Below are 24825 nucleotides of genomic sequence, written 5' to 3' on the forward strand. Positions count from 1 at the left end.
TCTTCATTTCTGCCAACGAGCTTAGCAAGTTGATGACGAAGCTTGTAGCATTCAGCACAAATCCCGTGTAGTTCACCTCGTAGTTGTGGTACCACTCCGGTGGCTTCCGGATTCGGCCAGATCGACGCCCCGACGATTCTGCTTCCACCTGCTTTTAGGATTCTACTTCTCGGTTCGTTCTGTTGGCACAACTGTCGTACTGGTCATCTCCGCCGCTTTCGTACGACTCTTCATTCGTATTATCCGCACCGTCACTTGATTCATCGGAAACATCTTCACCTTCGGCATCACTATCCACATCGGAATCTTCCCGAATTGCCCGTATCGGAAACACGCTAGCACTAGGCTCGGGCTTCGGATCCATTTACGAACTCATCTTCGTTGCATTCTCCACCAACACAACGCCTCGCGCAACAACGATCTTCTTCTGTTCGGGGTGCCACACTCCCGCAGGGAGCATACCCCTCGAAAATCCCCTTCCAGGACTTCGCATCCATCTTCTTTCTACATTCCTTAGGAATGTGAACGTGGACCACCGCACCGAACGCGCGCAGACCACGAATATTAGGTCGATTACCTTCCCAGACTATGTACGGTGTTTTCCGTTGACCGATCGCACTAGCAGGGCTGCGATTCACCAGGAATGCCGCCCGCAGTCTCTATCGCAGGACCCAAGAACTCCTTCCCGATACCGCAGTCTTCGAGTATGGAACGAACCTTCTCCACGAGGGTACGGTTCATTCGCTCGCTTACACCGTTCTGCTCTGTAGAGCATGGAACGGTGTATTCGGTTTCGATCCCCTTTTTCTTGCAGAACTTTCGAAATGTACTCGCTACCGTTATTGCAGCGCAACCGCGAAATGCGTTTCTCGAACTTCGCACTCACGTACGCTTCGTACTCATCGAATTTGTCCATCACTTCGTCCTTCGAGTTCATTAGGAAGACGACTGTAAACTAGTAATCCTTTATAAGAGAGATTCGCGGAAGCTGACATTTCTGTCAAAGTGTGAGCCAATCGAGCAGCGAGAGCTGTCAAAGTGTGAGCCAAACGAACATGCGTTATGTTTGTTTTGAACTTTTCTTGAGGAGTAATGTAATCCGCTTGAAATTATTTCGGTAAAAGTAATTTTTCATGAAGCAAAAATATGAAGTCTTTTACTTTTTTGAATTTTTGTCAATGCGATTTTCAGTTTTTGATTTTTTCGGCTGTTTACTAGTTTTGATATGTAGCTCAAAGATCTATAACGAAACAAAATACACTTTTTAGCAATGAGGAAGCCATGTCCGTGTTACAATATTATTCTCGACGCCGAGCAAAATCAGCACTGCTGGTCTGTTGCCAAATCATTCCATTTTACTTCCGCTTATCTCTCTATAAAGGATCACTACTGTAAACCGGCTCCATGTTGGGCAGAGGTGGGCACACCACCACGCAGAATAGGGTCACCGAAGCGGAACGCGAAACCAGGATTTCGGAAGGGAAGAAAACAACTACAATTCAACTACTATACGCAAGAGAACTTTACTAAACACGTCTGTACGGATCGAGAAACACATTACGGATGAATGTAATTATTTCATTCTCCCGTTTCTCTCTGCTATTTGGCGCGCTCACCGACTGCCCTACCGGCACATGCGTCATTCGCCACATCCAGTGTTGCCACTTACCATACGAGGCACAATCATTGCATACTCCAAAACTCCTCCTCAATGTTGTGAATGACAGTTGCGACGCAAACGACCGCGCTTGTCGGAAAAGAAGCATCTTCTTACAGGCGCTCTATTTCCGAGTCCACCCACGCTTTGCACTTCGTTTTGCATTACAACACTTTTCATTGCCTTTGTTTCACACATTTCGCCGGAACGCTCTCTCCGACGCTCGAACTCATCGATCAGCTTCGATTTCACCAGCTGTGTAACGACAATGCCACAACTCAAGCCCTTTTGGCACGACTTACTACTACTTCTACCGTGGATAGTTCCCGATAGACCCGTCGAACTGTGGCACTCGAGTGACTTCTGCTTCACTTCGCACTTTTCGATAAGTTTTAAACTTTTCCGGTAGCCGACCATAACCTAGTGGGATTTAGGGAGGCAGTAATACCGGAAATGAAACGCAGAACACGCGAAATTACAATCTACAAACTGATATTTACACAGGTGAACTTCTCGCAACAACGATTGAAAGGAAACTGTACTTTCTACATACAGCTTCATTAGCTGAAACGGGCTAGCCTTGCTATCTTCGGACTAGCTTTCATGGAACGAGTATGTGCATGTATCGTTCTAGGAGGAGGATTAGCCGCATAAGCCACATGACACAGCACGGGATCCTCAGGCAAAATGGATTGGCCGCAACGGAGCACAGGATCTATCGGGAGCGTAGGCGATATAGGACACCTCATCGTCGGGGAACTCTCTGACGGAGTAAATTAGATCCATCGTCGGGAATGGCGAGCACTGGGAAATGCTAGACTCTAACTAGAATTACTCGGTCCCCTATCTGTCAAATCGTGGAGCTTCCTTCTCCGGAGAACTCTCCGTCGGTGTAGGCTAGGACTACCGGCGGAGACTAGTTCGTAGTTCGTGGGTAACTGGTTGTAGGTCGCCCGCTAATTGGAAGCCATTGTGTGGAGGTTCCAGGCGAATATTCCAGTTTGTTTGACATTGTCGGCCGAACACTTGATAAAGTGGCAGGCCTGTACGCCCGCCTGATACGCGAGGTAGCAAAAGTTGGACTGATAGTGAATGCGTCCAAGACAAAGAATATTTGGGGTAAGTGGAGCAAAATGTGACAGGCCTAGGAAGCAATGTTACGATAGACGGGGACATGTTCAAGGTGGTCGACGAGTTCGTCTACCTTGGATCCTTACTGGCAGCTGATAATAACGTTAGCCGTGGAATACGGAGGCGCATCATCAGTGAAAGTCGGGCCTACTGTGGCGTCCGCAAGAAGCTCAACCCCGCATAAATGTACCATGTACAAATCGCTCCTAAGCCCGAACGTGGACGATGCTCTAGAAGGACCTGCAAGCACTCGGAGTCTTCGAGCGCCAGGTGCTTAGGACGATCTTTGGCGGTGTGCAGGAAACCGGTGTATGGCGGTGAAGGATGAATCACGAGCTCGCCCAACTATACAGTGAACTCAGTATCCCGAAGGTATTCAAAGCTGGAAGGATACGATGAGCAGGGCATGTTGCAAGAATACCGGACAGCAATCCTGCAAAGACGGTTTTCGCTTCGGATCTGGCTGGTACAAGTAGGCGTGGAGCGTAGCGAGCTAGGTTGGGGCGATCAAGTGCACAGCGATTTAGCGAACGTGGGGCAGAACCAAGGATGGAGAGATGCGGCCACTAACCGAGTATTGTGGCGTGGAATTGTTGATTCAGTATTATTTGTTTAGATGTGTATTAAATAAATTAAAATACGAGTTTGTGTTTGCTTATTATTCAGCTAACCTGGTTATAAACGTTATGAGTTTAACTTCAATGAATTTCTGTTTTCGTTTGTAGATACGAAGCGAGCTGTTGAATAATATCAAAAAGTACTAAATAGCACCTTCTTTGAACTAGCTATCCATAAAGTATCATCACGCCTACCATGCGATACACGAAGTACTGAGTTTCACTAAAATATCTTCCTTCAATTTTTTCCCGTTGCAGACTCAAATTCTACCCCGTAAAGAAAACGGACGCCGGCTACTACTCGTGCGGATCGGAATACGGCGAGTGGTCCAACCTTACCCTGTCGGTAATCAGCCAACACGAGGCGTCCGATCACTACCAAAACGACTCGCCCGGTAGTGGTCTCGGCCCCGCGAGCTCCACGCTCACTCGCATGGCTAATCTGGAAAAGAAGAGCCTACTTCCGGCACTGCCACTTTCGCAGCCATCGCCGAGTCCGGCAGCTCCACTGGATGTGGTAAACAACGATCTCACCGACAGTTCGTTCCCAACCGTCAGTGGTGGGAGCATGGTTACCGTAACCAAGCAGGTTGGCGAAAACTATAAGCTGAGATGCAATGGGACGGCCGAGCCGAACTCTCAGATCAGTTGGATTAAGGACGGCGAAGTCGTATCGAATACCAAGAATCGTCCAAATTTGATGCTACATTCGTTGATTGTCGATGACGCAGGAGTCTACATCTGTCGGGTTTGCCATGCACAGGGTTGTGTGAATTCTACGACGATCTTGGAAGTGATCGACGATCCGAAGGAATCATACATCCACTACAAAAACATGGAAATTCATTCGCAAGTGTCGGACGATGAAGAACCGGACGATCCGGACTACGTAGATGATGAGCATGATGACTACGAGGACGCGGAAGAGGATGAGGAAATTGATGAAGAGATCTCGGCCACGGGTTCGCAACAGGGCAGTGCGGACGGCGAGTTTACCGAAAGCCAATCTGCTCCACCGAGGGCCAATGGACAACTTCCTCCCGGACCACCCGTCTTCACCAAGGAAGAACACATGGTGAAGCTGATGCCGAAGCCTTCCGGAAACATGGTGCGGCTTCGCTGTCCAGCCGATGGCAACCCGGTGCCGAACATCACCTGGACGAAGGATGACGAAAAGATCGTACGCAGCATGGGATCGGTCAAGTACGCCAAGTGGTCGATCGTGCTGGAAGATTTGGTCCCCAAGGATTCCGGAAAGTATACGTGTCACGTGTGCAACAGCCATGGGTGTATCAACTTCACCACTAAACTGGAAGTGAAAGGTGAGTCCGTCGTTTGATCGTTTTCCAACTTGCTTTTTGACAAATCATGATCTTGGGGAATATTTTGACGTCGTCTGTATAGATCGCTTTCCTGCGCGTCCGTATATCAAGGAGGGCTTTCTGCACAATGTTACCGTACTGGTGAACTCTACCGCAACCCTAGAATGTCGTACGATATCGGACCTTGAGCCGCACATAGAGTGGATCAAGTTTCACATTGTCGACAACACCAATCCGAACATCCCCGAGAATATTACCAAACTAGAGGTACCGATCACAGTTTCTATTGATCATTGGTGGTGGTTGCGTTACGGAATTGTTGAAGTTATTAGTTATGTCTTGGGTTCAATATCTGGTGGCTGGACAGAACACTTTATTTGATTTATGGTTCTCGTAGAGGTGTTGGTTTCCTGTATTAGCTTGAACAACGATCGTTTTCTTCTCTTGCAGATCGTGTGAATCACAAGCCGATTCTCACAAAGCCCCTAACGAATATCACCGCCGTTGTCGGCACTAATGTTTCCATGGAATGCAAGGTGTTGAGCGACCTCTCCATGTACATCCAGTGGTTCAAGTTCAAGGGCTTATGCCATGACTGTGCGATAATTGAAAATAAGGTGATGGATATGTCCAGTGTGGTCTTCACTGCATGAAACTCGGCTAACCAATTAGAACTAAGGTAGTTACTACTAACTCGCATGCATTAGTTGTATCTTATGACGGGAATTATGGGATTCTAATGGACAATTTCTATGAACAGCGAGACTCGGATAACCCAGAGGTACTTACCCTTGAAAATGTGACCTACGCCGATGAAGGATGGTACACGTGCGTCGCGGCCAACACTCTGGGAGCATCGTACGAAAGTGCGTATCTACGAGTGGTCGACGAATTCTTGGTGGATCCTCCGATAGTGCATCCCGTGCGGCCACACTCAACACTGATAACAATCATGACCACGGTTCTGTCGGGCTGCTTCATGATCCTGGCGGTCATTGTGGTTATCGTTTGCAAGAAACTCAAGCGAGAAAAGATGAAGCACCGTGCCATGGAGCACGTCAACCAGTGGACCAAGAAGGTCATTGTGCTGAAACAACCGGTCATAGAGAACAGCATCCCGGGGGTGACAGAGTCCATGGTAGGTTTCCGAGGTTCTTTGTAGAGTTTTGTTTAACTAGAATGATCACGTATCCTTCGCAGCAAATGCCAATCGTTCGGATCGAGAAGCAAAGATCAACGCTGGTGCAGAGCGGAAACTGTGATCCGACAATGATCTCCGAGTACGAGTTCCCGATAGATCTGAACTGGGAGTTCCCAAGGAGCAAGCTGGTTCTTGGCAAGAGTCTCGGTGAAGGTGCCTTCGGAAAAGTCGTAATGGCCGAGGCGAACGGTTTGGTGAAAGGACAAGCTTCCACGGTCGTTGCGGTTAAGATGCTGAAAGGTACGTCCGTATGATTCCTGAAGTTTGGGAGACCCTAAATTCACATGTATTTTTCAGAGGGTCACACTGACGCCGATGTAAAGGACCTGGTTTGCGAGATGGAAGTTATGAAGATGATCGGCAAACACGTCAACATCATCAACCTGCTCGGGTGTTGCTGCAAAGACGGTCCGCTGTACGTGATCGTGGAGTACGCTCCACACGGCAACCTGAAAGACTTCCTGCGGAGTCATCGCTTCGGTACGGCCAACTACGAGGACATGATCAGCGGCGAGAAGGAGAAGAAGATCCTCACCCAGAAGGAGCTGATCTCGTTTGCGTACCAAATTGCCCGTGGAATGGAACACTTGGCATCGAGAAGGGTAAGATTGGTTGATCGTGTTCAATAAACGTATAATAACCGATCTACATCTCATTTGTAGTGTATTCACCGGGACTTGGCGGCACGTAATGTGCTGGTTAGCGATGGTTATGTGATGAAGATCGCCGATTTCGGTTTGGCACGAGATATTCACAGCCAAGAGTACTACCGCAAAACGACAACTGGCAAATTGCCGATCCGATGGATGGCGCCAGAGTCGCTGGAGGAGAAATTCTACGATTCTCAGAGTGATGTGTAAGTGGCGATGATTGATCGAGGAGATAGGTGATTGTAATTAAGTTATGTGATCTTTTTCTCATTCAGGTGGTCATTTGGGGTGCTGCTCTGGGAAATCATGACTCTGGGTGGTAACCCTTACTCCTCCATTCCCACTTGGGATAATCTTCTGGAGCATCTTAAGAAAGGCAAACGACTGGAGCAACCGCCTCTATGTTCCATAGATATGTAAGTATCTTTACCATACCTTTCACTGATAATCAAGAAATGATCCTCATCCTCGCCCTACCTCCAGATATCTATTCATGCGCGAATGCTGGCACTATCGGCCGGAGGAACGACCCACCTTCAGTGAGATCGTTCAACACCTGGACCGGCTAGTGAGCATAACCTCCAACGAGGAATATCTAGATCTCGGATTGCCACTGCTGGAAACTCCACCGTCCAGCGATGACGAATCGGAGGACAACGACAACGACGGCTGCGAACGGGTGCGGATGTATCCCTTCAACCATCACAGTCATACCACCGAAAGTACCTTTTAACTAATGAGACGTTTAAAAGTAGTTTAAACGAAAAAAAGAAACTCCGCACACGATCTAAAACAAATCAGACGTCCCAAGGCTCTGTGAGCAGTAGATGTTAGGAATGTGTAAAGATTATGATCGAATTTATCGCTAGAACGAATGCATTGCGTCTGTCCGAGAGTGAGTCCGTGCCTATTTGTTTAGTTATTGCTAAGATCGAAGAAGAAAAAACATAAGACTGTATTTATTAACATTATCTAGAAACCGAACTTTCCCTCCTAACCTCAACGAACAACTAACCAAAAAGCGAAAGCGCAATGCAACTCCATCGAGAAAAGAGAGGGAAGCTAAACTAGTCAGGAGATCCCGTATCCATGACGTGAAGGTTCAACGGCCATACAAAACTGTGTCCATATTTTGCAATCATGACATTTGTACATAGAGACTTGCAATGTTTAATCTTAAAAACCATTTAAGATGTAATTACTGCTAATCAAGACCAAAGTGTATCGAATCAAATATTTAATGTGAGTGTCAACGGAACGAATAACACAATACTCATCAAACTCCCGCAATCCAGAATCCTATCCTAACTTTAACCAAGTGGTAGATTAAACGAACCGTTCTACTAGGCTAAATCATCGAGAGAAACATGACAGCTGCAATATTTAGTGTAACGACTGTGAAGATTATTTGCACTTCAAATGAGTTTGTACATACATGCGTGTGAGTATGATAGGAAATTTTGAACAGTATACACGATCTAAGGCGAAATGTGTCGAATTAGATAAGCAACGCAAACAAAAAGAAACCATACATGGATTAATCACAAATACAACATTTACTTCATCACCGAATATTCATCACGAATCTAAATAAAACAAACAGTAATTATAGATGTATATGGTTAAATGTAAAAATGCAATAAAACAGTACAAATTAATGGAAAATGTTTGCTCTAATGCCGAAAGTGTCATTGTCCACCAAGTACATATGTGAAATGATAACAATTTTAATGGAATAGCCGAGAAATAGTTCACGTAAGAAATCTATATCAGGCACTTCATATTTCTCCCTATGTCAGTTATTTTTTTTTTTCGTTCCTTCAATCTACATGTAATTTTTACCTCCCTTATTTAGAAATCATTATAGGTATGTGTTCTAATTGATTTATATTCGAGATTTGTTTTACATATGACCTTTGTCAAGATTGCTTAATATTGGGGAAAGTCAACTTGAAGAATGTGGTACCGTAAAACGGGGTAACTTTAATAGTTTTTTCGAAGAAAAATTAAATATTATGCATGCTGTTTCAAAGATTTTTAATTTTTATCTTTAAAACAAATACTGCCATCCTAGCTATCGAGTGTAGTTGATATATTGCCGAAAAATTTATTTTGAATGGATATATATATATATATATATTTATTTTTATATAATCAAAAGTCGGTTTTCTGTTTTGGGGTAACTTTGATAATGGAGCATAAATCAAACAAAATTGAATGAATAACTAAAACTAGTTTTTTTCGTTATACCTTTTTCTTGGTATTTTTGATATTTTTTATGCCAAATGTCTTTTATGCAAAACAGCGTGATGCTAAATGACCTAATGCCAAATGGCTTTATGCCAAATGACCCAACATAAAATATCAAATAACTCCGAAAATATAAGAGTTGCATTTTTTATGTCTTCTAAAGAAATGAGTATTTTATTGATTCAAATAACTTTGTAGAACGTAAGAAAAATCTTAAAAACACCCAGAAAAAGATATAACAAAAAAACTAGTTTTAAAGGGTCGTTCAAAAAAATGAAATATCTCTTAAAATTCAATAGATAGAGCTAAAGTGCATTCAGCAAATTTTCAGTGAAATTATCTACACCTTTGCCAAAGACACCATTGGAATATCTTCACTTTTGTTAAAAATTGAAAATCTATCTCACTGCTAGGTGGATTCATCACAAAAACAATACTTTCTTAAGAAGGGCTTCATCATCCCAAACAACTTCTCTGAAGACACCATACCTCTAAAACCAACTTTTTTTGTGCAAAACATTTTGATCACGAATTAGGCCCTTGGAAGAACTGTGGCGGTGTCTGGAATTCGAAGCGTTCGGGCAATTCGAATCAACACGGTAGAAATTTGTGTGTTTTTTTTTGTAAAAATAGTTGACCAAAGTTGTGTAAAAAACAGTGTCAATGGAAAATGTATAGTTTATATGTTGAAATTCACGAAAACTCGACGTGAGACAAGACATAACACTTACTTACTTACTTATTTGGCTTTACATCAATTATCTTGATAAAGCCTCGCCAACAATATTTCGCCAATTCCCTCGGTTCATGGCCGCTTCTCTCCATCCTCGACTGTGACCCACGCTCTCCAGGTCCTGGTGTACCTGGTCAATCCACCTAGCTCGCTGCGCTCCACGCCTTCTTGTTCCGACCGGATTCGTGGCGAACACCATCTTTACAGGGCTGTTGTTCGGCATTCTTGCAACATGCCCTGCCCAGCGTATCCTTCCAGCTTTAGCTACCTTAACGATACTGGGTTCGCCGTAGAGTTGAGCGAGCTCGTGGTTCATCCTTCGCCGCCACACGCCGTTCTCCTGCACGCCGCCGAAGATCGTCCTTAGCACTCGGCGTTCGAAAACCCCAAGAGCTTGCAAGTCCTCCTCGAGCATAGTCCACGCCTCATGCCCATAGAGGACTACCGGTCTTATGAGCGTTTTGTACATCGTGCATTTGGTGCGGGGGTGAATCTTTCTTGACCGCAGTTTCTTCTGGAGCCCATAGTAGGCACGACTTCCATAGTAGGCACGATGATGCGCCTTCGTATTTCCCGACTAACATTGTTGTCAGCCGTCAACAAGGATCCGAGGTAGACGAACTCGTCCACCACCTCGAAGGTATCCCCGTCTATCGTAACACTGCTTCCTAGGCGGGCCCTGTCGCGCTCAGTTCCGCCAACCAGCATGTACTTTGTTTTCGACGCATTCACCATTAGCCCGACTCTTGTTGCTTCGCGTTTCAGGCGGGTGAACAAATCTGCCACCGTTTCAAATTTTCTCCCAATAATATCCATGTCGTCCGCGAAGCAAACAAATTGTCCGGATCTCGTGAAAATCGTGCCTCGACTGTTAAGTCCGGCTCTCCGCATGACACCTTCAAGCGCAATATTGAACAACAGGCACGAAAGTCCGTCGCCCTGTCGTAGTCCCCGCCGAGACTCGAACGAACTGGAGTGTTCGCCAGAGATCTTCACGCAGTTTTGCACACCGTCCATCGTTGCTCTGATCAATCTTGTGAGCTTCCCGGGAAAGCTGTTCTCGTCCATGATTTTCCATAGCTCTATGCGGTCGATACTATCGTATGCCGCCTTGAAATCGATGAACAAATGGTGCGTAGGGACCTGGTACTCACGGCATTTCTGGAGGATTTGCCGCATGGAAAAGATCTGGTCCGTTGTCGAGCGGCCGTCGATGAAACCTGCTTGATAACTTCCCACGAACTCGTTTGCTATAGGTGATAGACGACGGAAGAGAATCTGGGATAGCACTTTGTAGGCGGCGTTTAGGATGGTGATTGCACGATAATTTTCACACTCCAGTTTGTCGCCCTTTTTGTAGATAGGACATATAACGCCTTGCTTCCACTCCTACGGTAGCTGTTCCGTTTCCCAGAGTCTGACTATCAGCCGATGCAGACAAGCGGCCAACCTGTCCGGGCCCATCTTGATGAGTTCGGCTCCGATACCATCCTTGCCAGCGGCCTTGTTGTTTTTGAGCTGTTGAATGGCATCCTCAACTTCCCCCATCGTGGGAGCTGGTTGGTTTCCGCTGTCCGCTGTGCTGACGTAGCCATCGCCTTCGCTGTCCTGACCTTCTGTGCCTGTGTTCCCTGCGCCATTCAGGTGTTCATCGTAGTGCTGCTTCCACCTTTCGATCACCTCGCGTCCGTCCGTCAAGATGCTCCCATCCTTATCCCGGCACATCTCAGCTCGCGGTACGAAGCCTTTGCGTGATGTGTTGAGCTTCTGATAGAACTTCCGCGTTTCTTGAGAACGGTACAGCAACTCCATCTCTTGGCATTCCACCTCTTCCAGGCGGCGCTTTTTGTCCCGGAATAGGCGGGTTTGCTGTTTCCGCTTCAGTCTGTATCGTTCCACGTTTTGCCGCGTACCATGCTGCAGCATTGCAGCCCGCGCTGCATTCTTCTCCTCTAAAACCTCCTGGCACTCCTCGTCGAACCAATCGTTTCTTGAGCTCCGTTCCACATATCCGACAACGCTTTCGGCAGCGTCGTTAATGGCTGCTTTGACTGTCCTCCAGCAGTCCTCAAGAGGGGCCCTATCGAGCTCGCCCTCATCCGGCAACGCTGCCTCAAGATGCTGCGCGTACGCATTGGCGACATCCGGTTGTTTCAGCCGCTCGAGATTGTACCGGGGCGGGCGTCGGTACCGTACATCATTTAAGACAGATAGTTTTGAGCGCAGTTTCACCATCACCAGGTAGTGGTCGGAGTCAATGTTAGCGCCACGATAGCCAGTGCTGGAAAAGATCGCATCACGAAGCAGCTCACGAGTCAGTGATGCCACATACACAGATTTATCTGTAATTACACAGATTTTTTTAAGTTCTGGCCTACAGATATCTGTGATCACAGATCAAAGATTTTTGAGATGAAAAAGATTTTCAAGATTTATTGACATTCTACGAGTTTTGGGCACGATTTTGACACATAATAAAAATAAATGCCATTCTTCTTCTTAGTTTTTGTTAAATCAAGACTAACAATTGAAAAGGCCTCATCTCCAAAAAGTAAACAATGAGAAAAACGCAATCTTGGCTTTATAATTTTATTTTTATTTTATAAATTTAAGCATTGTATGTTATTTTTTCGTCCAGCAAGTCGCTGAACAAATTTATTAATAGCAATGAATAATCATTACTTTAATTTAGGCAAAAATCCTACTAAAAACGAATTGAAGAATATGAGGCTTTTATTTCACCAAAAGCTACTGAGCCCTATTGATTTGTGCCCATAGACGCCAGCCGGGTTGTGGCTTATTTTTTCAGCATCCTCAGATGTGGCCTTTTCTAAAAATTTAAAAATTGATGATAGAATAAGAATATTGAAATGCAGAAGAGTGTTAAGTGGTAAAGTAAGGTATATGGGAATGTCTGCAGAAAGAGACGATTCATGCGGTGAATTAAATATGTGATTTATTCAATCATCTTCATCCATGAACATAATGTATGTGCTACGCGACTGTGTCGTCGATTAATTGTATGGAAAAAATAGTTCAATCGAATTAATATTTCAATTGAAGTTTATTTTTCATGCAATTATAACCAAATCGTGTTTTTGTTAGTAAGTCGTGAAGTACAGACAGGCTGAAACAGGTATTATTAGGTAGTATGATACAACATACATTACTCCACAGGAACCCGATGGGAAATTTGATAATGTTCGCCGTTCAGACAATCGTTTTGTAAAATATTATGAAAAGCGGAGCGGCTGTAGTATAACCTGCATCTGCCTAGTGAATTTGAAACGTTTTTCGCAATCTAAATTGCAATTTGTTTGTTTAATAGGCCTCAATTCGGTTCCAGTTGAATATAGAAATGAGGCCTTTTTATGAAAAAGCCGCATTTGCGATGGATACCCTAGTTAGTGGGAAATGAGATGGGGCCTTTTAGAAAAATGTTGTTTTTTTTTTCAATTTTCATGCATATTTTTGAATTACTAATGTATGTTTCAGTAAGAATAGACTCTTTTACACTAAAATCAGCAGAAGTCGATTTGTTTACATTTTGGACTTGAGGCCTTTTCACTTGTTGGTCTTGAAATACATACTATAAAGTAATTCAAAATTAAAAAAAAAACAATCAGCCATCATTTTATTTAAGTTGTTATGGTTCCGTTGCGAGATGCACAGTTTACTTGTTAGTAAAAAATATTGCAAGAATAATTGTTAACATTCTGAGAACAGGCTGGTATGTTCACAAAAACTCTTATTTACCTAATTGATTGAAATTTGATTTTTTTTACAAAACACAGATTTTTACCAAGATTTTTGGAGGTTGGCTACAGATAAAAAAGATTTTTTCAACCAAAATCGGTTGTCCGACATTTCGCGGTAAACCATTCCGCGGTCAACCATTTCGCGGTGTACCGTTTCGCGGTTTGTATCATTTTGCGGTTTACCGTCTTGCGGTTAGTACCATTTCGCGGTATGCCGTTTCGCGGTCTATACCATTTCGCGGTGTGGTTTTTCCTACGAGTTGAACTGAAAATTGTTGGCATTATCACTAATAATGTTTTCATCGGTGATTTACCCTTCTTTTGAACACAGGCAGTCCTTCAAATTGCACTGTTAAGTTAGATGAAACATCTCGGTCCAAACCGCGAAACGGTACACCCCGAAATGGTAATAACCTCGAAATGACATGCCGCCAAATGGTACTAGCCGCGAAACGCCGTACCGCGAAATGACAAACCGCGAAATGGTATACCGCGAAATGGATTACCGCAAAATGTTATACAATCACCAAAATCACAGATGAGAATTGAAAAATATGTGGCAACACTGTCACGAGTGGATACCAACGCATAACAAACATCACAGACTCGCGAACTGGCTAGGTGTGAGTAAGTCCGCACCCGCCTGCTCGGGAGAACATGTCAAAAGAAGTAGCAACAAGCTCGGGAACGTTTACTCGCGAGTAACCGAGCAAGTTGTGATTTATTATGGTTCTGACAGACAAAATAATTCGGGACTACGAAGCTGCTGATGTTTTCTTCGGTTTTCTGTGAGAAAAACAAGGAGAGATATATTTTTTGCCTTTTTTTCACGCACACGGTGACAGTTCCTTACGAGGTTTTCCATAAGTGCGAGTGCTTTGTAAATCTCTTTTTGTTTCGTAGTCGCGAATTGCATGACCATCAAGCCGACAGTAAACTTCTAGTTTGTAGTCAAAAACCCTTGGAAACCATAAATCTTGGAGGGGAAGCAGCTTTTTCTCAAAAACACAATTTGACTCTGAACACGTTCGCGAATCACTTTTAGCTTCGGTTACTCGGGAGCACGACGGATGCGAGTAAACCAGCACTCTGACGCTCGGGAGCGTTTGGTTTTGTTTTTGTTCCAGTTCAGCAGAACTGTTCGCCACTTTCCATCACTGCTCCCGTATCGGTACACCTGGAGATCACCTCAGCAGACAGAATCGCAAATCGACCACGTTTTGATCGATGGACGGCACTTCTCCGAGTCGGAGATTCGGCTTCAGGGGCCATTAATTTAAGTAAGTAACGAAATTTTCAATATAACCGTACGTTGTTCACATGGGTGATCAATGTTACCCCATATCAGCTAAATCAAAATACAGTGATACCTCCATGAGTCGATGTTCCATGACTCGGTATCGACTCATGGAACCATACTAAAAACATAATTTCATGGTTACTATGATGGTCTCTAGAAGCAGCTTTCCAAAGAATTGCTGTTCCATGACTCGATATTTCCATGAGTCGATGGTCCCTTCAATATCGACTCATGGAGGTTTTTTCACTGTATCACTTTTAACATTTATTTAAACATACTTAAATCTTTTGAAAACAAAAATAGAGTATATAGACACGAGCACTGGGTACCATTACTTGATTTAAAAATACAAAACTTGCGACATTTGGATTTTCACATAAAAAAATTAAGAAATATCTCAAAAGCTGATCAATGTTACCCTGGATTACGGTAGTTATTTTTGTGCATTTTTTAGTATTTGTATAAAAATAATATTAAATTTCAGAATCATGTTCGTTCTGGTGTTGGCAGACATCCATAAACTTCTAGTTTTAAGGATGTTGGCATGATGTCAGCCTCAGTTTGAAAGGATGCTTAAAATATATCCTCTAAACATATTTTATCTTCAAAGTTTGCACAAAATTGCTGATTTGTCAAAATAATAGATGTTCGATGTTATAAATTTTCTTTGCACATTGCCTACATTCAAGCGTTTTCAGCGGTAACTTTAAATTTAAACCTTAAATATATCACAATATTATTTGTTGAGAATTTACCAAGCATATTCGGACTCAGGAAGCCCAAATAAAGTGTGCGAAGTTGTTTTCAAAACTAACTTTTATCGCATTGACAAGTGTTCAATTTCACCCCGGAAATGAATCCCCTGATTATTTATTTTAGAGATGATTTTTAGCACTGAAAACATATTTGTTAGAAAATATGAGCCAATGATGTTCTCCGTCGTTATTGTTTTACTACATTAAGATGTTTGACATAGTCAACATAAAAGAAAACTGATCAGACAAAACCGTTAAAAAAATATCAATTTTACTCGAAATTACGGTACTGAGTCAAAATTTATTGCAGTGTTTCTTCATGTGAATTTGCGGATAATTCATTAGTCTACATTTCGGCGCATTCGATCATAAATCTAATTGAAGCCTGCATGCAGATGTTTAGTGTGACCCGAGCACTTGCTATAAATCTGCAGGCCGTGTTGCCATGTCGCAAGACGAAAATGTCGTCCCAGGTAAATATATCCATCGCATTTTGTACGATACATTCGTGTTTCTCCGTATGTGTCCATATGGACGCATAATTTACCTAGAGAATATACTGTTAAAGCACTTCACATGTAGTTCAATTACCATTAGTTATAAAATGGGGTATTTTTCGTTGTTTTCTACTGGCAAATGATCATGATATATGAAGTAATATAAACTAATTTTTGTTGAATTTTTGGTTTTATCTACTGCAATCTGGCAGCCTTGTAAGACGTAAAAATTAACGTCGCTTTTATGCTATAAATTCATGCATCGAATCATCATCGATTAGTGTCCACGGAACGAAAGACGGCACATCCAACATGGCGGGTAAGTGATTCACATCGCGTACGACAAGCTGCCGTGCAAATCCACCGAAATCCCGTAATTCCGTCGCTAATCCGTTCCTTTTTGCCCGCAGAACTGTTCGCCAAGTACACCTGCACGAACTGCCAAGAAGACATTCCGGGAATCCGGGTCCACTGCGTCGTTTGCACCGATTTCGAGCTGTGTCTGGCGGTAAGTAGGGCGTCAAAGATTCCCGATTTTTGTGCTTCGGAAAAAATGGCTGACCTGCTTCTGGGCTGGGGCTAGCTTGATTTTGTGTTCATCGTCATCGGGCACTTTCTAGAAGAAGCGCACCGTTAAAACGATGATGATGACGTCGATTACTCGAATGAACTACCTATGTGGGCGGGGCGAGTTGTGCGTAAATTGAATGACAACAAATCGTAATCAGCTGTGATTTGATTGATGAGATTATTTAGAGCGATTGTAAACCAGCTCAATTAAAATTCTAGACCATCATGTGAAATAGTCGGAAGAAACGAAATGTAAACAAATCTGTTTTTGCTTTTCTCTGAAATTGCTATGAAATCATTTTAGTTTTTTGTTCAAAGTGCTCTTTTGAAATTTTGATCTCAATATTTCATAGGTTTTATATGAAAAAAGAAATATCTTTTAAAAAATCCTGGAGTAATTCCTCAAGATATTCTTTGAGACATTTCTGATTGAAAACTGAAAGAAATCTTTAACGACAATTCTGTAGGAATATCTGGAGAATATATTGGTTGATCTTTTGAAAATAAAACGATGGTAGGAGCAATGGATGAATTTGGAATCACGGACTTAGGAATTTCTAGAAAAAAAAAATCTAGGAATTTCTAATCCTTAGAAGATTTTCGGAGATATCTCAAACGAAAGTCTATAAAAATCATTAAATTAAGTCCTGAAGAAATCTTTGTAGTGATATCTGAAGGAAACTTCGTAAAAATACCTGAATAAACTCCTGGAGAAAGTAATGATATAGTACATATAGAAATACGTACATAGCAGTAATACTTAAGCAATTCTCGCTGAAACCAGGCCACCATCGGCACAAGTCGTTAGTATTCAAATTTTATATCACTGATCGCTAGCATATGCTAAAACTGAAGGGTGATCGTTTCGTTTTTCTCTAATTGATGGACACTCAGACACCATGTACCTAAATAGTGCGAAGAAGCCTTTTTTTGTAAATATTAGGTATTTCTTCATGTGATATACCTTACATTTCCCTTGGAACACATTGCAAGCTTAATGGCTTCGTTTAGCCCTTTAGTCCTTAGGCATTTCATTGAAACTAATTCCTTCATTGCAGTGCTTCGCAGCTGGCGCAGAAATTGGACAGCATCGAAATGACCACTCGTACCAATTCATGGACTCGGGCATTCTGTCCATCTATCGCGGCAAGGGAGGATGGTCTGCTAGGGAAGAGTTGCATCTGTTGGATGCCATCGAGCAGTACGGATTCGGCAACTGGGAGGACATCAGCAAGCACATAGAAACCCGCACCCCGGAGGAAGCCAAGGATGAGTACGTGTCGAAATTCCTTAACGGAACCGTTGGACGTCACACTTGGTCTACGGCCATCGATCAGCGCCCTCAGTTGACGGATCACACATCGGACGATACGGGACCTCTGGGGCAGCTGCTCGTTCAAAAACTCCCGCCAATGGATTGTAGCCACGAAGAGGCAGTTGCCCTTGGCTATATGCCCAACCGGGACGATTTCGAGCGTGAATACGACCCCACGGCTGAGCAGTTGGTGTCTACACTGTCCCTATCACCGGACGATGAAGATGTCGACATGCTACTCAAACTGGCCCAGGTTGACATCTACACGAGAAGACTGCGCGAGCGCGCCCGGCGGAAACGGGTCGTCCGGGACTACCAACTGATAGCCAATTTCTTCCGGGGCAATGCCAAGCGGGCCCATATGAGCCGTGATCAGCGCGAGTTCCGCGAAAGGCTGCGCACCTTTTCGCAGTTCTACACGTCGAAGGAATTCGAGCATTTGATCGGCTCCTTGGTACGGGAACGATCGCTGCGCATCCGATTGTCCGAGTTGAATCGATACCGCTGGAACGGACTTCAACGGATGGACGAGTGCGTTCACTTTGAGCAGCATGCCGCGGCCGCCCAGCACCGCAATACGGGTCCCTACGGGCATGGCCGAACGGTGAGTAGGATTGATTTTTGTTTCGTTTTCTTGCCATGGGCAGATTTAATCTCGGAGAGTTGTATTGATAGGCTGTATTGTAAATTTAATTCTGGATTTCGGTAGTTTTAATACTGATATCGTTGGGATTAGAAAATAAGCACATTTAAAAAGTGTGTGTTCTACAGTTGAGAGATCGCTTCTTCTCGGAATCAAAGATCATAATGATTGCTTGCGAAAAACGCAATTCTTCTCGTTGCGACTGTAACTTAGCTACATTCAATTTTTTGCACGGGTTTCCCAGAGCTATCGTCGCTTCGATGTTGCATTGCACCATTTTCATAGAGGTTTCTTAAGGAATTCATTCCTAGTTTCTTCCAGGAATTGCTTTGAAAATTTTCCAGTTTTTCAAGGAATGCTTTGGGAAAACCTTGCTGAATATTCAGGAATTCGATTGGTTATGTTGCTAATAATTATCTTGGCAATTTGTCTAGAGAATCCTTCAAGATTCTAGGATTTCTTTCGGAGGTCATCGCAGGAGCCCCGAAGGAATTTTTTTGAAATATTTGTCAATTTTTTTTCTTGATTTTCTCCACAGATTATTCAAAAGTCATTTGCTGGACACATTCATGGAACAATTTCTTAATAAAAACCTGACAGAAAACTGAAATAAAATTCCTGGCTAATATTTTAAAGAACTGCTTTTGGATAAGCTCTTGGATTTCTGGAGTAAATTCTTAAAAAATCTTCAGAGGATATCCTAAAGGAATTTTTAATGTATTCTGCGTAATTTGTGGTAGTCTTGGTTTAATTCATGAAAGTCAACAAAAAATTGGAGGGATTTCTTAGGAAGGTTGTTAAAGAAGCACAACATGAATTCCTGAAAAAAAAATCATGGCAATACCTGTAAGAAACTTTGGGCCAATAAATGAGTAAAACTCTGTTAAATAATTGAAGAAAATCATCTTTGCGTGTATAAAGATAATAGTCATGATAGAGTTCTCATATTGGTGACCCCATAGATTTGGTTGCCGGTGGACGATAATGTTGCTGCGGCTAGTGTTGCAGGAGTGGCTGCTACTTCCGGACTGGAAGAATGATCCGGATACATAATTCGCTAAGGCGTAAGAACAATTTCCTTTGGCCAACGTGGTACACGAAACACGACTATACGAAGTTTTACCACATCATCGCAAAATTTGTCATGTGCTCGTTTTGGTTACAAATCTGCCGGAAACCAACAAATATGACACTCTCAAACAGCGTTTGATTCGCGATTTCAAGTGTCAGCGCAAGGCCGACTAGAACAGCTTTTAAGTGCTTGCGATTCAGGGGACATGCGTCCATGCAAGAAATCACCGCCGCCCTAAACGTGACAGATGACTTGATGAAGATGCTATATGCTTGCAGCGGATGCCGCCGAACGTGAAGGCTGTTCTGTCAATCATCGACGGAACAATCGACAAGTTGGCCGAGATGGCGGACAAAATGGTCAAGTCACCATCTTCACATTTTTCGCTGTGTCTAGTGCTATGGCTAAATCCGACGCCGTATCCGAGCTACAGAACTAGGTTTCAACTTTGACAGCAGAAATAAGAAATTTAAAAGCAACACGAGGAGCAACCACAAGCCGATTGACATCCCGGTCGTTTAGTCGGTTTCCTAAAAACGAGATCTGCTGGTACCATCGCAGGTTTGCCGGCTGGGCTTTGAAATGCCGAGAACTCTGCAAATATACCTTAAAAAACTAGATCCTCGTTCGCTCGAGGCGAACGCAGCTTCTGTAAGTCCGTATACTGTTGTACGACCGTACATCCAAAATAAAGTTCCTCATCGATACTGGCTTGGACCTGTCCATCTTTCCGGCAACAAAACGCGATAGGAACAAAAGAGCTACAGATTTCGTGTTACATGCTGCAAATGGGTCAAGAATAAAAGTGTACGGCAAGAAATACGTCACAATGTATTCAGGATTACAACTGCGGTTCAATAGACCTTTTCTCGTTGCGAACGTGGGACTGGCAATCATCGGTGCAGATTTTCTCACTACAAATGATTATTTATTGGACTTGAAGCATCGTCGTCTAATAGATGAACTAACATGACTGTCGTCAACAAGGGAGTGGCCGATACATCAGTGTCACGCTGGTCGATTCAAATCATCCATTTCTGGAACTGCTGGCCGAGTTCAAATAGATCACCCTGTCCACGATGATAAAAATGGCAGTGCAACACGATGTGTCTTTTCATATACAGATAAAAGGTCTCCAGGTCACAAGTAAATGTCGGTTCATGCCTCCAGATAAGGTGAGTGCTGCGAAGAAAGAATTCCAAGTCATGATCGATCTCGGTACATGCCGTCCCTCCAGTAGCAGTTGGGCTAGTGCGGGAGACTACCGAGCATTGAACAGTGTAACTATACCAGATCGTTACCCGGTTCTCCACATTCACGGCCTGTTAAACAATTTCCAGGATAAATCTTCACAACCCTGGACCCTGAAAGAACGTACCACTAAGTACCCGTGCAAGAAGAGGATGTGCCCAAGACCGCTTTATTTATCTCTTCGGCCTCTACGAGTTTACGCGAATGCAGTTTGGTCTCTGCAACGCCAGCAAACATTCCAGAGGATTATGCATCTGGTATTCAATGGCATGGATTTCGTTGTCGTTTTTGTGGATGATATTTACATTGCATCCAGCACACCGGAGGAGCATCAAGCACATGTGCAAGAAGACGGCACTTCGAGCGACTGCAAACATACGGCCTTGTGATAAATTTAGCAGAAAACCATTTCGCAAAAACAAGCGCCCAATTTCTTGGATACATCGTTGATAATGATAGAATTCTTTCTCTACCTGATCGTGTCAAGGCCGTGACAGATTCCCCAGAACCTAGCACAGTTAAAGAGTTATGCCGATTCTTGTTGAGCAGTTATTTGCAGAATGAACTTCGGAAGCTGATGCCAGGTATTAAGAAGAACGCATGGCAGTCGTTTGAAATATGCAAGCATTTTCTAGCAAAAGCAACTTTTTTGCACTAGGTACCCCGATTCTTCGAAACCACTAAGCCAGCTCAAAGATGCTTCTAACACCGCGGCAGGCGCAGTTCTATAACAGTTTAGCAGAGGCAATTGGGTTCCATTCGTTCTCATCGTCGCAGTTGAAACATCCAACGTTTGATCGCGAGTAAACCACTATGAAATAACGGTGCAATACTTTCGTCATATGCTGGAAGGAAGACGCACCGAATGCATTGTCTTCTAGTTAAAGCAACTACCGAATGCATTGTCTTCTAGACAAAGCAGCCGTTGCCACACGAAGAGGGTATTTGAGGTATATTTCGGAATTCACCAACGACATTCGTCACATAAGTGGGTAAAACAACGTAGTTACAGATGCTTTGTCGCAAACTGCAACGATATCAATACCCTCTCCGATCGACTATGCGGTAATTGCAGCTGATCAAGCCGATGACAGCGAACTGACGAATCTTATGTGTTATCCTACTGCGTTCAAAATGAAATTACGCCGAACACCTTTATCATCAAAGCCTCTATACTACGATGTATCACGGAACGCTGAAAGTTCCTACATTTCACCACAACATCGAGAAAAAGTTATGTGTCATTTCATTGGTCTGGGCTCATCCAGGAGTACTCCCTATTTCCCACAATCATCCTTGGGATGAAAGCAGCTCTTCGACCAGATTTTGATTGTTCAGCCGCCAAATTGGTTTATGGACAATAATTATGATCGCCTGGAGAATTTCTGGACTACGCTAAAGCAGAAAGTACAGAGAAACTTACAGTTGTTATGCATTTTGTAGAAATTTCTCGAAGAATTCTAAGAGAAATTCAATGAAATAGTGCCAATGTTACTAATAACGGGTAAATAATTAAAAAAATACATAGAAATACCTAGAAAATTCAAGCGTCCAGAAATTTCTCCAAAGATACATAAGGGAGCACAACAAGTAAGCCCATAAGAATTTTCTCAGATATTACTTTGAGATTGCCTCCCGGAATTTCTGAAAAATTCTCTGGAGAAATTGCTGATGGCATTACTGGAAGAATTTAGATTAAAGCTTCTTCGTGAAGAATCTTCGAAGGGTTCCATAGAGTACTTCATTGTTGAAATCTTAGGAGGATTGGAGAAATTTAATAAATTCCTGTAGAAAAATTTGAAATTTTTTCAAAAGAATCTCTGAAGAGATCTCGGGAACACTTTCTGAAGATTTCCTTAAGAATCCTGCAAGAATCATCGGATGAATTTCTAGAGGAAATCTTTGAGGACTTCCTTTAGAATCCTTTGAAAATTTTCTTTGTTTATCAAAGATATCCTAAACCAAAATCTTGAAAGAATTGAAATCCAGAAGAAATCAAATAATACCTGAAGGAAATCTTGTGCAACATAATTAACAAATGACGCCAATAACGACCAATGAAATTCCTTAAAAAAATCATCCAATGTTGATGTGTTGGTCAACTATCCTGGTCAAAATGTGAAAAGGCAGAACATTTTCAATCGCTGTGTAGAGTTAATTCATTGACTGTTAATATTGTTACCGCGTAAGTTTTACGACACCCTAACCAACTCTCCGAGATTAACGCCCATTTCTCAATTATACATGAGAGCTATTAGATCTTCCAGTATTGAACGAGAACGCTAATGATTTTCTATGTTTCTTTTCTACTTTCTACCTTCGAAACCGAACAACCGAACAATTTGCCCCACTCCTTCCCTGTTCGGACCCGTCTCTAATCCTACTCGTTTTCGTGTACCCGCGCCGCGCTGATGGAACAATACGAACTGATAATAGCTTACATGTATAATTGGCCCCAACGGTCAAACGATCTCCGGCTGTATAAGACAAATTTTGACAGGACAACCGAAGCAAAGGCGGCTCATGCGAGACAAGCAAGGGATCCTCGGCGTTGTCCAGCTCCCAGATAAAAAGAAGGTACTACTTCAATCTTCCTTATTCCGGTTCTAGTTCCCCTAACTAAACATTTCTTCCCCAAAAGCAGCGAAAACGACGCCCGAAGCTTAAGTTCCATCGGCCAAAAGCTCACGCACCACACCGACGACCGGGTCTTCTCCGACGGCTCATTCAGCAGCAGAAACTTCTCGGATAGCTCACGGGGAACGGATCCATCGAGGCACCCCTCGCATCAGGATCCGGCCGCGCAGCAACAGCCCGGCGTACAGCTACTCACGTCAAACGAGCTGCAACTGTGCAACTCCCTCAACCTGCCGGTCACCCGGTACCTTAGTCTCAAAACGGTACTGCTTGGCCGGCCGGCGTTGGATCACGGAATCAGCTCCGTGGCCGAGAGCATGGTTAAAAAGTATCTCATCAAGTCGGGTTGGCTGCAAACGAGTCCTCAGAACTGAGGACCCCCACTCTTCCGAGTAATGCTAGGCTTAGGAAACAAATTATTGGCGTTGATCTCACATCTCTGAAAGCGAACATTGGTGAGGCTGGCTCCGCGCCGGCCGATTGGTCATACTCATGCACGATAGATGGCACACATATTTCCAATATGTATTTAACATATGATGGTTACTGACGAAAAACAAGAAAATCCGTACGGTAGTAGATAGCTTGATACTGCCTGCTCTAACGTAATATTCAAATTCAACTAGAGATCAAATCATACTTGTTATAGGAACCGTAATTGTAGACACTATCTTATCAATTCACAGTTTCGTCACTTGTAATGAGTGTACCTACTGTCGTTTTCTCCGACACAAGTCGTAGATTCTCCTATGCAAGTGGGTGTGCTTGATTGTGACAAAGTTTAAAGTTAGTCTGTAAATAGTTCAATAAATTTTATTCACTTACAAATCAAGGTTGCTTTTAGTTTTTCAATCACAATTCCGTTTTACATAGTCGATTTCAAAAAATGTGTGGCGCAAAGAAAAATCTCGCGCCAACAATCTTAGGAATTTCTAGTACATTGTCGCAGTCACTGCAAATCGTTTGGATGTCTACTGCGCGAACAGTCCTTGGGCAATCAGGCATAATCGCACAAAAGGCGAAGGCACATTTATGTTGAAGTTTATTTATCGCTAGGTTATCAAAAAATCTTTATCGTTAAAGAGTTAACACTGATTTTTCGGACGATAATTGACAACAGTTTGTGCTGAAAATTTTACTCAATGGTCACCAGCAAAGTTCTCTAGTTTTGTGCTCTTAAACATTTTAGATTTGGCTTCGATGCATCTTCACCTTAACAACCCTGCTCGGGTTAGTTAGCTTATAGCATTAGTCTTTAGAAAACGTGGTCAAGTTTATTCAGAAATTGTACTTTTTAAACTAGACTAGCACTTTGGGAAAAAGGACCACGTGATTATTAAGCTGAAATCGAATTCAGGATAACTTCTGCGTTCATAAGTCCTCTCATGGCGTAGTGGTTAACGCGCCCCAACTAGAGATCGGGGAGTCGTGAGTTCGATTCTCACTGAGAAGACGTGTAACTTTTT

General features: G+C 43.2%; 2 protein-coding genes across 3 annotated transcripts in view; both read left to right on the forward strand.

Annotated features, from left to right (window-relative positions):
* Window positions 1-8236, forward strand: part of LOC5565688 (fibroblast growth factor receptor homolog 1) — a 155899-nt gene extending 147663 nt beyond the window's left edge. The window contains exons 4-11 of one of the 2 annotated variants that reach the window (XM_021837385.1): window positions 3664-4727; window positions 4810-4994; window positions 5488-5865; window positions 5928-6168; window positions 6226-6530; window positions 6591-6784; window positions 6854-6994; window positions 7062-8236. In XM_021837385.1, the coding sequence (XP_021693077.1) occupies window positions 3664-4727; window positions 4810-4994; window positions 5488-5865; window positions 5928-6168; window positions 6226-6530; window positions 6591-6784; window positions 6854-6994; window positions 7062-7311 (2758 nt within the window). In that variant the 3' untranslated portion in view covers window positions 7312-8236. Of the gene's footprint in view, window positions 1-3663; window positions 4728-4809; window positions 4995-5177; window positions 5345-5487; window positions 5866-5927; window positions 6169-6225; window positions 6531-6590; window positions 6785-6853; window positions 6995-7061 lie in introns of both variants that reach the window. The other variant, XM_021837386.1, reaches the window with a different exon arrangement.
* Window positions 8237-16130: 7894 nt separating this feature from the next.
* On the forward strand, window positions 16131-24187 carry LOC5580095 (transcriptional adapter 2B; the record flags this gene model as incomplete). The annotated part of the gene is made up of 4 exons (XM_021838622.1): window positions 16131-16379; window positions 17500-18360; window positions 23223-23299; window positions 23367-24187. Coding segments are annotated over 4 exons (1554 nt in total), but the record flags the coding sequence as incomplete, so codon positions are not given.
* Between the last annotated feature and the right edge of the window lie 638 nt (window positions 24188-24825).

Source organism: Aedes aegypti, chromosome 1, assembly GCF_002204515.2.
Source record: "Aedes aegypti strain LVP_AGWG chromosome 1, AaegL5.0 Primary Assembly, whole genome shotgun sequence".
Taxonomy (NCBI): domain Eukaryota; kingdom Metazoa; phylum Arthropoda; class Insecta; order Diptera; family Culicidae; genus Aedes; species Aedes aegypti.